This window comes from Petaurus breviceps, unplaced genomic scaffold (genome assembly GCF_028583685.1).
Source record: "Petaurus breviceps papuanus isolate PSGF00001 unplaced genomic scaffold, PetGlider_PUasm1.0 37, whole genome shotgun sequence".
Lineage (NCBI taxonomy): Eukaryota > Metazoa > Chordata > Mammalia > Diprotodontia > Petauridae > Petaurus > Petaurus breviceps.
Window position 1 is genome coordinate 35,290,321 of NW_027186296.1, and position 15,000 is coordinate 35,305,320.

The following is a 15,000-nucleotide window of genomic DNA, read 5'->3' on the forward strand; positions in this document are numbered from 1 at the left end:
AGAACTACAATCCATACAATGACCACCTATGATTCCAGAGGAATGAAGATGAAATATATTTTCCACTTCTGACAAAGAGGTGATAAACTGGTTTTTCTTTTCGTTTTTAATAGGGAGAGAGGAAGGAAGGAGAGAAAATACATTTCTATTGTTTTCTTAATCACAACTGTTTGTGAAGAAAAAATTAGTACTTTGCTAACTACTAATTTATAAACTATGCAAAAACTCAGACCAATATTTTTGCTTTTTTTCCCCTGGAAAAAGTTTACTTTTTTTATAATGTAGGGTCTACATTATAAGTTCATGTTATTCAACCCAAATGGGGCCTTCTGTGCTATAAGGTAGCTCTTTTATTCCTCCCTCATTATTTCTTTCACTCCCTAAAGAAGCTATTCCAAACCTTTTTTTATTTACTCAAGTTTCCCATATGGATGTGGCTGAATATTTCTATTTCTCTTCACCCTCCTTCCTTTGAGCTCAGAACTTATCTTATCTTACTTTTCTGAGAAAATTGAAGTCATTTCATGAGTACCCTTTCTCCTCTATCAACTGGTTCCTTCCCTACTGCCTTCAAATTCGCCCAACATTTCTGCCTTCTCCTTAACTCCTACTTGCAACACTAGACCCTAGCATTCCCTCAAGATTTCATTCTATGTCTTTTTTTCTCTCTCAGTCAAACTCCTTGAAAAAGTTGTCTACACTTTTCTGCTTCTACTTTTTTCACTTGCTTTTGTTCCCTTTGCAAATAATATTAAAGAACAAAATTATAAAAGTTTAAGGTTTTTCACTATACATCAAATTCTTCAGGTCTCATCTTTTGGTAAGCCATGGACAATGAGAGTTATGTGTTTTAATTTTAATTTGCTTTTAATATGGTCACTTTTTTAGATTTAAAAAACAATCACTGATGGTTGAAAAAGATTCAGACTGTAATTATTAAGTATTCAACTTTATTTAAACTTTATTCAAATTTATTTTCATAGTAATCTAGCATGTCATAAAAAAATTTCTTTATTTAGAAGGCTTCTATATGCAAAGCTACTGAAAATGTTGTAAGTTCTCCAATGACTTATAAATGACCAAATTCAATGTCTTTTTCTCAGCCTTCATTCTCCTTGAGTTCTCTGACAACCACCCTACCCTTCCTATCCTTACTGTCCCAATGGCTTCTCTATGACACTGAATTCTTACTCCTTCTATCTTTCTGACCATTTTCAGTATGGTTATTGACAAAGGCTTTCTCTTCAGCCCTGTTCTCTTCTTCTAAATCCTCCCTCGGCAATCTCATTCATTTTCAAAGCTGTAATTACACTCACCATGTATCCTTCTCTACACTGTAAAGTCCCAGAGCTATATATTCAGCCTTAATCTCAATTCAGTTCCAATCCTGTGTTCTCAAACTGTCTACTGGACATCTTTATCTGGATATTTGGCAGCCACCTCAAACTCAACATATTAAAAACTGAACTCACCACTATCTTTGAAAATCATCACCTTTTCTGGTGGTGTCACCACATTCAAGTCTGGTTATCACCTCCACATATCTTGCCACTATCCTAGTTCAGGTTCTCATTAACTTTTTCCTGGACACTGTAATAATCCCAACTGATCTCCTTGGGCCCAATCTCCTTTTCCAATACAATTTTTTTTTTGCTTTTTTTTTTTGGGGGGGGGGGGGCAGTTGGGGTTAAGTGACTTGCCCAAGGTCACAGGCTAATTTTTGTGTTAAATGTCTGAGGCTGGATTTGAACTCTGGTCCTCCTGACTCCAGGGCTGGTGCTCTATTCACTGCGCCACCTAGTCGCCCTTCCAATACAGTTTTCAAATAGCACATGTCTAATCATATTAGTACTGTGCTCAAAACCTTCAGGAGAGCTCCCTACTACCTAAAGTAGAAAAAGTAAACTCCTTAGCCTGGAATTTATAGTATTCCAAAATCTGAATAAAGCCTACTTCTCTTGCCTCAGTCTACTCTACTATATATTACAGTTCTGATAAACCACAATATGAGGCTCCTGTCTCCATATTCATTTGCACAGGTTATTCCATCTACATTTGCTGAAACCCTCTTTTCTGCTAGAATGCCACCATTTCTATGAAGCCTACAGACTGCCCCCAGGTGAAATTTCCTTTTGTATATTTCTTAAAGTATTATGTCTTTATCCTGCCTTTATAATGAATTCTTTAAAACATTAAAAAAGATTTTATTGTTATCTTTTGTTTTTAACCATTATTTCTGAGTATTTATTTCCTCTTTCCCTTGCCCAGTGAGTCAGCCCTTGTAAGATTTAAAAAAGAAGGAAAAAAGCAGTTCAGCAGAACAGTTTGATAGTATCATTAATGTTCTTTTCCTACCTCTGCAAAGCAGATAGGAAACAGAATTCCTTTTCTTTTCTCTAGGACCACACCTGGTCATTACAATGAACCAACATCCAATTTCAGTTCTTTGTTGTAGTCACTGTGCAATTTGTATAGTCTTGCTTATAAAATTATTTCTTAACAAGTCCCAATAAGAAAAAAATTGCCAGTTAATAATACTTACTGGACAGAGTAGAGAAACCCTTAAACTGGTCGTAGCTATTTCACTGTCTGGATCCGCAGTCAATTTCTCTTTAACTGTCATTCATTGAAGGGGTGGGGAAACATAAACAGAACAAGATATATCATTAGTTTAACATAATCAGAGAGCTTTAAAAAAATCTGTTTTAGGATTTGCATTAAACATCTCAAATGAAAACAAATAATTATATGGCCTATAAGTCATATGGTAAAAAAAAAGGGAAAACATTTGTGTATTATAGTTTGACTACATTCCCTGTGAGGTTTCCTATTTTTTACCCTGGGGAACTAAAAATTACAGTGCAGCAATATAAAAAAGGAATTTCTACAGCAGGTAATATGCCAAACTAATGATAGATTCCTCTTTTATTATAATCCTAGAATTCTAGATATTAATGGTGACTATAAGATTGCTATTTTTAAGAGACAATGGGGAAAAAAACTAATCATAACTATCATTTAAACTATGACAAAAATCTTTTTAGTGACACATCTAAGTAAGAAATTTGTGATAAAATTATTGTATAAAAAACTTATTACAATTTTATGTTATGAAAAATTATGCAAAAGTTTTATTTACAAAACTTCAACCAATCTGAATTCATTTACTAATGTCTGAGTGACAGTGGACAAATCACTTTACCTCTTTGTTCCAGTTTCTTTACTTTTGCAATATAATTAAGAAGTTTAAAATAATGTTTTAGGATTAGTATCTCAAATAAAAAGATGTTGAAATAACCATATGACTTACAAATTATATAAAAGAAAATATTTTGCCTCATTTATATTCTCACTTTATAAGTTTCCAAGCAAAGGTTAGTTGAGGGTTTAAGTAGAGGTGCCTCTTTTAAAAAAAAGGTTGGACTAGGATGCTTTTTTTCTAAGTTTATTTTTAGTTTTCAATATTCACTTCCATAAGTTTTAAATTTTCCCCTCCTCCCTCTCCTCTTCCCTTCCCAAACGGCATGCAATCTGGTATAGGCTCTACATATACATTCCTATTAAACAATTCCTATTTTCACACTAGTCATGTTGTATAGAATATTATAACGTATTGTATAGAAAATTATAACGAATGGGAGAAACCATGACAAAGAAAATAAAACAAAAGCATGCTTTGCTCTGCATTCAGACTCCATAGTTCTTTCTCTGGATGTGGATGGCATTTTCCATCATGAATCTTTGGGAATTGTTTTAGGTCCTTGCGTTGCTGAGAAAGGCTAAGTCTATCAAAATCAGTCACTGCACACTGGCTGTTACTGTGTACAATGTTCTCTTGGTTCTGCTCACTTCACTCAGCATCGGTTCATATAAGTCTTTCCAGGTTTTTCTGAAGTCTGTTCATTATTTCTTATAGCATAATAGTATTTCATTACATGCATATATCACAACTTGTTCGTCTATTCCCCAATTGATTGGCATCCCCTCAATTTCCAGTTCTTGGCCACCACAAAAAGAGTTACTATAAATATTTTTGTATATATGAGTACTCTTCCCATTTTTATGATCTCTTTGGGATACAGCCCTAGAAGTGGTATTGCTGGGTCAAAGGGTATGCACATTTTTATAGCCCTTTGGGAATGGTTCCAAATTGTTCTCCAGAATGGTTGGTTCAGTTCACAGCTCTACCAACAATGAATTAGTGTTCCAACTTTCCCATATCTTCTCCAACATTTATAATTTTCCTGTTTTGTTATGTTAGTCAATCTGATAGGTGTGATGTGGTACCTCAGAGTTGTTTTGATTTGTATATCTCTACTCAACAGTGATTTAGTGCATTTTTTCATGACTACAGATAATTTTTTCCTCTGAAAACTGTCTATTCATATCCCTTTGACCATTTATCAATTAAGGAATGACTTGGATTCTTATAAGTTTGACTCGGTTCTCTCTATATTTTAGAAATAAGGTCTTTATCTGAGACACTAGATGTATAAATTCTTTCCCAGTTTTCTGCTTCCCTCCCAACTTGGTTGCACTGGCTTTGTGCAAAAACTTTTCAGTTTAACATAATTAAAATGATCCATTTGTATTTCATAATGTTCTCTATCACTTGTTTGGTCATAAATTCCTCCATTCTCCATAAATATGACAGATAAACTATTCCTTGTTTGCCTAATTTGTTTATAGTATCAGCCTTTATATTTTAATGATGTACCCATTTGGACTTTATTTGTATATGGTGTGAGACATTGGTCTATTCCCAGTTTCTGCTATATATTTTCCAGTTTTCTCAGCAGTTTTTGTCAAACAGTGAGTTCTTATCCCAAAAGCTGGGGTCTTTGGGTTTATCAAATAGTAGATTGCTATAATCATAGACCACTGGGACTAGGATGCTTTTAAGTTCCCTTATAATAGACATTTCCTAAAGCACAGGATAATGTCATTCCCTTGCTCAATAAAATCCAGTGGTTTCCTATTAGGAATTAATACAAACTCCTTTCTTTGGCATTTAAAGTCTTTTACAATATGCCTCCTACCATCCTTTCTATTACTTCCTATCACACATTACTCTTTTTGCATACTACACTTTATAGTACAGCCAAACTGGTTTTCTTGCTTTTCCTAACAAATGACATTTCTTCTTCCATCTCTTTGCTTTTGCACAGGCTATCTGTGCCATGTCTCGAATGCACTACCTCCTTATCTCTTCCTCTTAAGAAACCTAGTTTCCTTCAAAGTTCAACTCAAGTACTACCACCTTATAGCCTTTCCTTAAAGTTAATAGTGCCTATATGCAAATTACTACAATAATTTAAATAAAAGTCAATAGCTTATATTAAAAATCTGGTGCTGACTAGTCAATTATTTTTCAGCCTTGATTTTTAATTTTTAAAAGTGCAGGTTAATATACTATTTGTTTAATTTCTTGCCAGAATGTCTAAATATCACTGGTTCTGAACTTCCAACCCAATCGCAGACTAACACTTTCTTATAACGAGATTATATAATTATAAAATTACTTAAGGTAAGTAATTATTACTTTTCATAATCAAATTTAAAGAGGACCATAATTTATTAATTAGTTGCTTTTCTCTGCAATCTGTCTTATGAAATAGAAGTTAAGATAAAAATACAACACAAAAATAGGAAGATTTCCTTACAAAGGAAGACACTAGCATGTGGGGAAGAGAGACAGGAAAGACCTCCTTAAGGGACCAGTGCTTCAGCAGTCTTGAAGGACACTAAGAAGCAGAGAAAAGAAAGTTGACCATTCCAGAAATAGGGAATAATCAATTCTAAGGCCCAGAGATAGGGGATGGAACAATATGTGTGAGAAATGTCAAGTCGGCTAATGTAGCTGGACTGTAGAAAGTGTGAGTGGGAATAGTAAGTGAGAATAATTCCTAGTAGACTATAAAGAGACCAATGTTGTAAAGAACTTAAATGCTAAAAAGGAGTTTACATTTGACCCTAGAGGTAACAAGGAATCATCATAGTTTATTTAGTAGGGGTGATATGGTCAGTCTGATACCGTAGGAAAATCATTTTAGCAGCTATGTAGGTGATGGCCTAAAGGGAGGAAAGCCTTGAGGATGAGTGAAAAGGAAGATTACATGAGAGATATGGTGGAGATGCCTTTGAGACACGTGGACTGAAATGTGTCTAGCATGACTGGAGAGACTCAGAGCTGCAAATAATGTATGTCCCAAAAGTCTTAGTGCAGTATAAAGTTTTAATATTATAATAATATAACATGTATGATACTATACATTATTGTTAAATGTAACACATATTATATATTATACAAATAATACCTAACTTTTCTTTTATGATATACTTCATTTTTCCCAATTAAATATAAAAACAACTTTTAACACACATTTAAAAAAATTTTGGTTCCAAACTCTCTTCCTCCCTCCATCCCCTACCCTCTCAATGAGAATTTGATATAGGTTATATATGTGTAGTCATGCAAAAACATATTTCCATATTAGTCATGTTGTGAAAGAAGACACAGATTTTAAAAAAAACAACAACAAAAGAAAGAAAGTTAAAAAAGTTTTCTTGATCTGAATTCAGACTCCTTCAGTTCTTTATCTGGGGATGGATGGCACTTTTCATCATGAGTCCTTCAGAATTATCTTGGATCATTGTATTATTGGGAGTAGCTAAGTCAATTCACCATTGATCATCGTACAATGTTGCTGTTATTCTGTACAAGAATATATTCTCTTTGGTTCTGCTTGATTGACTTTGCGTCAATTCATCTAAGTCTTTCCAGGCTTTTCTTAAACCATTGTGCTTGTCATTTCTTATAGCACAATAGTATTCCACCACAATCATATATCACAACTTGTTCAGTCATTCCCCAATTGATAGGCATCCCCTCAATTTTCAATTCTATTCCATAAAAAAAAGAGCTGCTCTAAATATCTTTGTACATATAGGTCCTTTTCCTTTTTTTTTAAACCTCCCTGGGATACAGACTGAGCAGCGGTATTGCTCAAAGGGAAATGTATGATTTTATAGCCTTTGAACAGTTTCAAATTGCTTTCCAGAATGACTTAGTTTACAACCAACAGTGTATTAGTGCCTCACTTTTCCCATATTTCCTCCAACCTCTGTCATTTCCCCTTGTCATATTACCTAATCTGATGGGCATGAGTTTGTACCTCAGAGGTGTGTTAATTTGCCTTTCTCTAATCAATGATTTAGAGTTTTTTTTTTCATATTATTATAGATAGCTTTGATTTCTTCATCTGAAAATTACATGTTCATATCTTTGACCATTTGTCAATTGGGTAAGGACTTGTATTTTTATAAATGACTCAGTTCTCTCTATGGTTGAGAATGAGGCCTTTATCAGAGAAATTTGCTGTAAAATTTTTTCCACAGTAATAATTATCAAATATATCCTTCCATGCTATATTCCCCATTTATTCTTTTCTCTCCCCTTTCACCCTATCCCTCCCTCAAGTGTTTTGCCTCTGAACGTCATCTCCCTCAATCCACCCTCCCTTCTATCAATCTCACCCCTCCTACTTCCCAGTAGAGTAAGACAGATTTCTATACCTAACTGAGTGTATACATTATTCTCTCTTTGAATCAATTCCATTGAGAATAAGGTTCAAATATTACCTCTACCCCTCCCAACTTCTCTACTGTAAAAGCTCTTTCATGCCTCTTTTATGTGAGATCATTTACACCCCATTCTACCTCTCCTTTATCTCTTCTCCTAAGGTATACCTCTTTCTCACTCCTGAATTTTTTTTTAGATACCATCCCATCATAGCCATCCCTCTTTCCCACCACTAAATCTTATTTTATTTTTTGCCTTTTGGAGGGCAATTGGGGTTAAGTAACTTGCCCAAGGTTACACAGCTAGTTTTTTTGTGTGGATGTTAAGTGTCTGAGACTGGAACTGAACTCAGGACCTCCTGACTCCGGGGCCAGCACTTTACTCACTGCGCCACCTCGCCACCCCTAAATCTTATTTTTTAAAGATATCATTCCATCATAGACAACTCACACCCATGTTCTCTATGCATACTTCTTTTATCTGACCTAATAATGAGAAAGTTCTTAGGAGTTACAAGTATCATCTTCCCATGTAGGAATGTAACAGTTTAGCCTTACTGAATCCCTTATGATTTCTCTTTCCTGTTTACCTTTTTATGTTCTTCAGTCTTGTATTTGAAAGTCAAATTTTCTATTCTTTTCTCTAATCTTTTTATCAAGAATGCTCAAAAGTTCTCTATTTCATTAAATGTTCATTTTTCCCCTGAAAGGTTATACTCACTCTTGCTGGACAGATGATTCTTGGTTGTAGTCCTAGCTTCTTTGCCCTCTGAATTGTATATTCCAAGCCCTTCTATTCTTTTATATAGAAGTTGCTACATTTTGAGTTATCTTAATTGTGGGTTCCACAATATTTGAACTGTTTCTTTCTGGCTGCTTGAAAAATTTTCTCCTTGACTTGGAAGCTCTGGAATTTGGCTACAATATTCCTTGAGGATCTCTTTTAGGAGGTAATGGGTAGATTCTTTTGATTTCTATTCTACCCTCTGGTTCTTGGCTATCAAGGAAGTGTTCCTTGATAATGCTTTGAAAGATAATAACTATGCTTTTTTTTGGGGGGGATTATGGCTTTCAGGCAGTCAAACAATTCTTAAGCTATCTCTCCTTGATCTATTTTTCAGGTGAGCTGTTTTTCCAATGAATTATTTAACCTTTTTTCCTATTTTTTCCCTTTTTTTGTATTTTGTTTTGTTGTTTCTTGATGTCTCATGGAGTCATTCACTTCCACTATTCTAATTCTAATTTCTTTTTTTTTTTTTAAGCAATCGGGGTTAAGTAACTTGCTCAAGGTTACATGGCCAATTATTTCTGGGTGTGGTGCTGAGTGTCTGAGCCCGGGATTCGATCTCCAGGTCATCCCAACACTGGAGCCAGTGCTCTTACTCGCTGAGCCACCTGGCCACCCCTAAGCAATTGGAGTTAAGTAACTTGCTCATGGTTACATGGCCAGGTGTTTCTGGGTGGGTGCTAAGTGTCTGAGCCCGGGATTCGATCTCAAGGTCATCCTGACACTGGAGCCGGTGCTCTTACTCACTGTTCTACCTGTTAATTCTAATTTCTAAAGAATGATTTTCTTCAGTAAGCTTTTGTATCACCTTTTCCATTTGGCGAATTCTGCTTTTTAAGGAGTTCTTTTCTTCAGTGAATTTTTTGTACATTTTTTTCCATTTGGTCAATTTTGCTTTTTAAAGGGTTTTTATTTTCAGTGAATTTTTATGTCTCTTTTTACCCTTTGGTCCATTCTATTTTTTTTTAAGTTATTTTCTTCAATTTTGTTTGTGCCTTCTTTACCCAGCCATTGACTCTTTTGTCATGATTTTCTTGCATCACTAATTTCTTTTCCCAATTTTCTCTCTCTCTCATATGATTTTTAAAACCTTTTTTGAGTTCTTCCAAAAATTCCTTTCTGAGTTTGTGTTTTGATCTTCTCTGTCACCACAGTAACCTTCTATAGTCAGGTTTTTTTCCCCCCCTGCTCATCATATTTCCAGCCTATTTCTTGACTTTTAACTTTATGTTAAAGTTGGGTTCTGACCCCAGGGTGGAAGGAGGCACTATTCCAAGCTTCAGGTCTTTGTGCTGCTTTTTTCAGAGCTAGTTCACAAGGGGGAGGGAAGAAGGGGAGGTGGTAAGTTTTTAGTTCTTCCAAGGTGCTATGATTTAAGGAAAGGTGTGGTCACTACTCCCCTGGCCTGTGCTCTGGTCTGTGAGTGACTACAAGCACTCCTCTGTCCTGGAACGGTGACTAGGGCCCCTGTACCCCTGCAGCTGAAAGATCTAGTGTGTTAGAGTTCCTCCTCACCCTAGGACTGCAACCCAGAACAGAGTTGAGCAATGCAACAAGCCTGTACCCAGTGCCAGCAAAGGGTTCTCTCAGTAACCTCCTTCTGACCGTTGTCTGACCTCTACCCCTCACCCTACCCCACCCCCCACCACTGCCCATTTAATTGACCTGCTACTGGCTTGCTGGGGTATGGTCTGCAGTGGACTGCATTCCACTCTCCCTCCAGTTAGAGACCTTTCCTGACAGCCTTTTAAGTTGCCTTGGGCTAGAAAATTGTTCCACCCATCCTTCTGCTGGTTCTGCCACTGCAACATTTGTTTTGAGGTGTTACTCTGAAGTTGTTTGGAGAAAGGTTTGGGAGAGCTTTGAGTGAGTCCCTGTCCTTACTCCACCATCTTGGCTCCATTCACCTACATAAAGCTTTACTACATTAAAATCACATTAAGATTTTTGGAAACATTGCATAGAGTAGGGCAGGCTTGCATGATATATGGCCTGTGAGCCTTATGCTGTGTAAGCAAAGACTACGGAATCACCTTCAGAAAAGTAGCTAAACCCTTGGGAGCTAATGAAATCTTCAAGTAAAAGAGTACAGAGAGAAAAAAGAAGAGGGTCTAGCTGTTAGAGCTTTAGACTCTAATTCTTTTATTAATGGGATTTGTTTTCTGAAGCGTGAATCTAGTCAAAGGGCTGCACTTGAAGGCCTGGAGGCAGATTCCCTATCCCTGGCCTTAAAGTATAACCACAGTGACTAGACATGATATAAAAATCCATGAAAGAAGACTGAGAAGGACCAGACAGGTAGGAGAATAGGAAAGGACAGATTTTAGAAGAATACTGTCATATTAGTTAATAAGTTTTATAATGTAAATTTGAATTTTATATATCACAATAGGAATTTAATATGTGTAAGCTTTTGGCTTAGGATAGAACTAAAATTTTAAAATAAAATGCAACTATTTTACATTCAAATATTTCTAAGTTTTAATTGACATTTTTAATTTAAAATAAAAACCCAAGGGCACTAAAATAATTATAACTTTAATTGCAAGGAAGTTCTGAACATAAATGAAATAAGCCATATAAAGGGATTTCATGTTCTTTGGCAAAAAGGCATTAAAATCCAAGGTAGAAAAAATAAACAGCAATGACAGAGGCCAAATTCTAATACAGTAGCTTCCAAGGGAGTACACAATTTTCTTGGTTGTAATGAATATTGCTCAAAGCATATAAACTGTTATGGTGAGGGTTTGATATTTTCCCCAGCATTTCTACTTCAGAAAAGCTCTCAGAGGCTATCTAGTCCAAACTATACCTAAACAAAAGTCCTTCCTATAAAATATACTGGGTAAGTGTTCATCCAACTTTTGCTCGAAGCATCTACCTTTGAATAGTTCTGTTCCTTATACTGAGCTGCAGCTTACATCCACAACTATAGTCTTGTCTTCATGCAGAATTTGTCTTAGTCCTTCTTCTATTTATAGCTCTTAAAAATAACTTGAAGACTACTTATCATTTTACGCAAACATCTCTAGTTCCCTCAAGTGACTCCCATATGGCAAAATCTCAAGAACCTTTACCATACTACTGTCTTCCTCTAGATATTATCCATCCTGTCAACAATGTTCTTCCTTAAATGTGGAGGTTTTAGAAAAAGTTGTCTATATTTATTGCCTCCATGTAGTATCCATTCACTTCTCAGTCATGAATTATGGTTTCTGACACCATCACTCTGAAACAACTCTCTAAAAGATCATATGTCTTAACTGTTAAATCCAAAGACCTTTTCTGACTATCCAGGTTGCCTTCTTCAGGCACCCCAAATTGAATACTCTAGGTTAGACATGAACAAGGCAAAGATTATCACCTCCCTAGTCTTGAACATTACACTTCTCTTAATGTAGCTTTTATACTGACATAGTATACTTTTTGCTCTTACTGAGCTAATAGTCAACTAAAATAGCAAGGCCTTTTTCAGACTAACTGCTACCCACCCAGTCATATCTCTCCCATGTTATACCTATGAATTTTTTTATTCCAAGCATAAATGTTATATTTATATCTACAAAATTTTATCTTTTGGATTCTAATTCTCACCTAGCTATTCATCTTATCTTTGTATCATTTACAAGTTGGATAAGCCTGCCATCTATACTTCTCCCCAAGTCACTGAATTGAAGTCAAACTCATGATTGAGAGATTCCACTCTCTTTCCTTTTGAGAAAGGTGGGACATATGCCCTTCTCTAGTTCAAAGATCATTCTCCTTTGCAGAGAAAATAAGCAAAATGAAGAGCTATGTAGCTCTGCTTTCTCTCTCTCTCTCTCTTTCATATCAGTTATTTCTTTTCTTTTCTTTTTTTTTTTTTTTAAAGCAATCGGGGTTAAGTAACTTACTCAAGATTACACGGCCAGTTATTTCTGGGTGTGGTGTTGAGTATCTGAGCCCGGATTTGATCCAGGTCATCCCGACACTGGAGCTGGTGCTCTTACTCGCTGAGCCACCTGGCCGCCCCTCATATCAGTTATTTCTAACCTAACCATACCAAAGAATAATTCTACTTGTTGGCAGGCTCCTCTACCTTTCCTCAACATAACAAAAAAAAACTCCAAACCCCTTTTTGGTTATGCTCACTTTTCTTTGCTAGTCTCAGCTATGAGTTTTAAAATTTTTAAAATTTTTTTTTAATAGGCATGCCTTTCTATTCACTTTCCCCCACCACCATTCTCTGTCCTTGCTTCTTCTATCTTTTCAAAAGGGCTAAGCTGCACAATAACTTGCTTGTGCATCTTTAGAGCACCCTTCTTTATCAGAACTGTCTTCTTTCTGGCTTTTCAAAACTCCATTCTTGAGTTTTCTATTTCTCCTGTACTGAGTTTCCCTGTTGAATTTTAGCTCCCAGGATCCTAATTTCTCTGAACCTTTTGAGATTGCTTTCTCTAAACCTGGGATGAATGGAAGCCTATATCCAGATTTCCTCTCCATCTCTATTACAATTTCTAAGACAAATGGGAAATTATTTTATGATCTTATCACATAACCATTTTATTTTAAAACCATTTTAGTGGGATTTTACTTACAGTAAATTTCTCATTTGTTGTAATATTAATCCAGATAACCACAGCTGTTATATGTACCAAGATTCTCTTTTTTTCATCCCTTATTTTTGAAAAAAAATCCCATTCCCTTTCTTTATCTTAGTTTCTCAAAAACTTATATCTGGAAGGGACCCCAGAGATCATTGTGTAGTTGCCATTGGGCAAGTCACTTAACCCCAATTGTCCTCCAAAAAGCAAATAAATAAATAAAACTTTGAGTTCCAAATTGTCTCCCTTCTTCCCTCCTCACCCACCCCCACTGAGAAGACAAGCAATTCAATATAGGTTATACAAGTGTAGTTATGCAAAATATTTTCATAGTAGTCATACTGTGAAAGACTAACTGTATTTTCCTCCATCCTATCCCACCCCTCATTTATTCTATTTTCTCCTTTGATCCTGGCGCTTTTCAAAAGTGTTTGCTTCTGACTACCCCCTCCCCCAATCTGCCCTCTCTTCAATAGATCAATCCCCCACTCTTATCCCTTTCCCCCCTATTTTCCTGTAGGTTAAGATACCCAACTGAATGCGTATGTTATTCTCTCCTTAAGCCAAATCCAATGAGAGTAAGGTTGACTCATTCCCTTTCACCTCCCTGCTCTTTCCCTCCACTGTAACAGCTTTCTCTTGCCTCTTTTATGTGAGATAATCTACCCTATTCTATTTCTCCCTTTGTCCTTCTCCCAATATATTACTCTCTCACCACTTAATTTATTTTTAGGTGTCATCCCTTCATATTCAACTCACTTTGTGTCCTCTATGTACGTACACGTGTACACACACACACACACACACACAAACAAGCGCATGCACTCCCTTCAACCATTCTAATACTGAGAAAAGTCTCATGAGTTACAAATATCTTTCCATGTAGGAATGCAAACAGCAGAACTTTAATAAGTTCCTTACAATTTCTCTTTCCTCTTTACCTTTCCATGATTCTCTTAATTCTTGTATTTGATAATCAAATTTTCTGTTTAGTTATGGTCTTTTCATCAAGAATGCTTGAAAGCCCTCTATTTCACTAAATGACCATATTTTCCCCTGAAACATTATACTCAGTTTTGCTGGGAGGGTGATTCTTGGTTTTAATCCTTGCTCCTTTGATCTCTGGAATATCATATTCTAAGTCCTTTGATCCCTTAATGTAGAAGCTGCTAGATCTTCCGTTGTCCTAATTGTGTTTCCACAATACTTGAATTGTTTTTTCTTGACTGCTTGTATTATTTTCTCCTTGAGCTCGGAACTCTGGAATTTGGTTATAATATTCCTAGGAGTTTTCTTTTTGGGGTTTCTTTCTTTCTTTCTTTCTTTCTTTCTTTCTTTCCTTTCTTTCTTTCTTTCTTTCTTTCTTTCTTTCTTTCTTTCTTTCTTTCTTTCTTTCTTTCTTTCTGTCTTTCTTTCTGTCTTTCTTTCTTTCTGTCTTTCTTTCTTTCTGTCTTTCTTTCTTTCTGTCTTTCTGTCTGTCTGTCTTTCTTTCTGTCTGTCTTTCTTTCTTTCTGTCTGTCTGTCTGTCTTTCTGTCTGTCTGTCTGTCTGTCTGTCTGTCTGTCTTTCTTTCTGTCTGTCTTTCTTTCTGTCTTTCTGTCTTTCTTTCTGTCTTTCTGTCTTTCTGTCTTTCTGTCTTTCTGTCTGTCTTTCTTTCTTTCTGTCTGTCTTTCTTTCTTTCTGTCTGTCTTTCTTTCTTTCTGTCTGTCTTTCTTTCTGTCTGTCTTTCTTTCTGTCTGTCTTTCTTTCTGTCTTTCTGTCTTTCTGTCTTTCTTTCTTTCTTTCTTTCTTTCTTTCTTTCTTTCTTTCTTTCTTTCTTTCTTTCTTTCTTTCTTTCTTTCTTTCTCTCTCTCTCTCTCTTTCTTTCTTTCCAAATGCTTTATTAACTTCTGGTTTACATCATTCATTTCTGCCAGATTTTAAGTTACAAATTTTCTCTCCATTTTTCCCCTACCCACCACCCCAAAATAGAGGTCCCACAGGATATCGCCTCCTCCAAATTGCTCTCTCCCATACCCCCTTTCCCTTTTCCAGTAGGGCATAGTGGATC

The 15,000-nt window shown here is 35.8% G+C and overlaps 1 protein-coding gene across 4 annotated transcripts in view; it reads right to left on the bottom strand.

Annotated features, from left to right (window-relative positions):
* PIAS1 (protein inhibitor of activated STAT 1) overlaps window positions 1–15,000 on the bottom strand; it is a 145,725-nt gene that overhangs the window by 19,997 nt on the left and 110,728 nt on the right. For all 4 annotated transcript variants that reach the window (XM_069098222.1, XM_069098225.1, XM_069098223.1 and 1 more), the window contains one exon: window positions 2,543–2,616. In XM_069098222.1, the coding sequence (XP_068954323.1) occupies window positions 2,543–2,616 (74 nt within the window). The remainder of the gene's footprint in view (window positions 1–2,542; window positions 2,617–15,000) is intronic.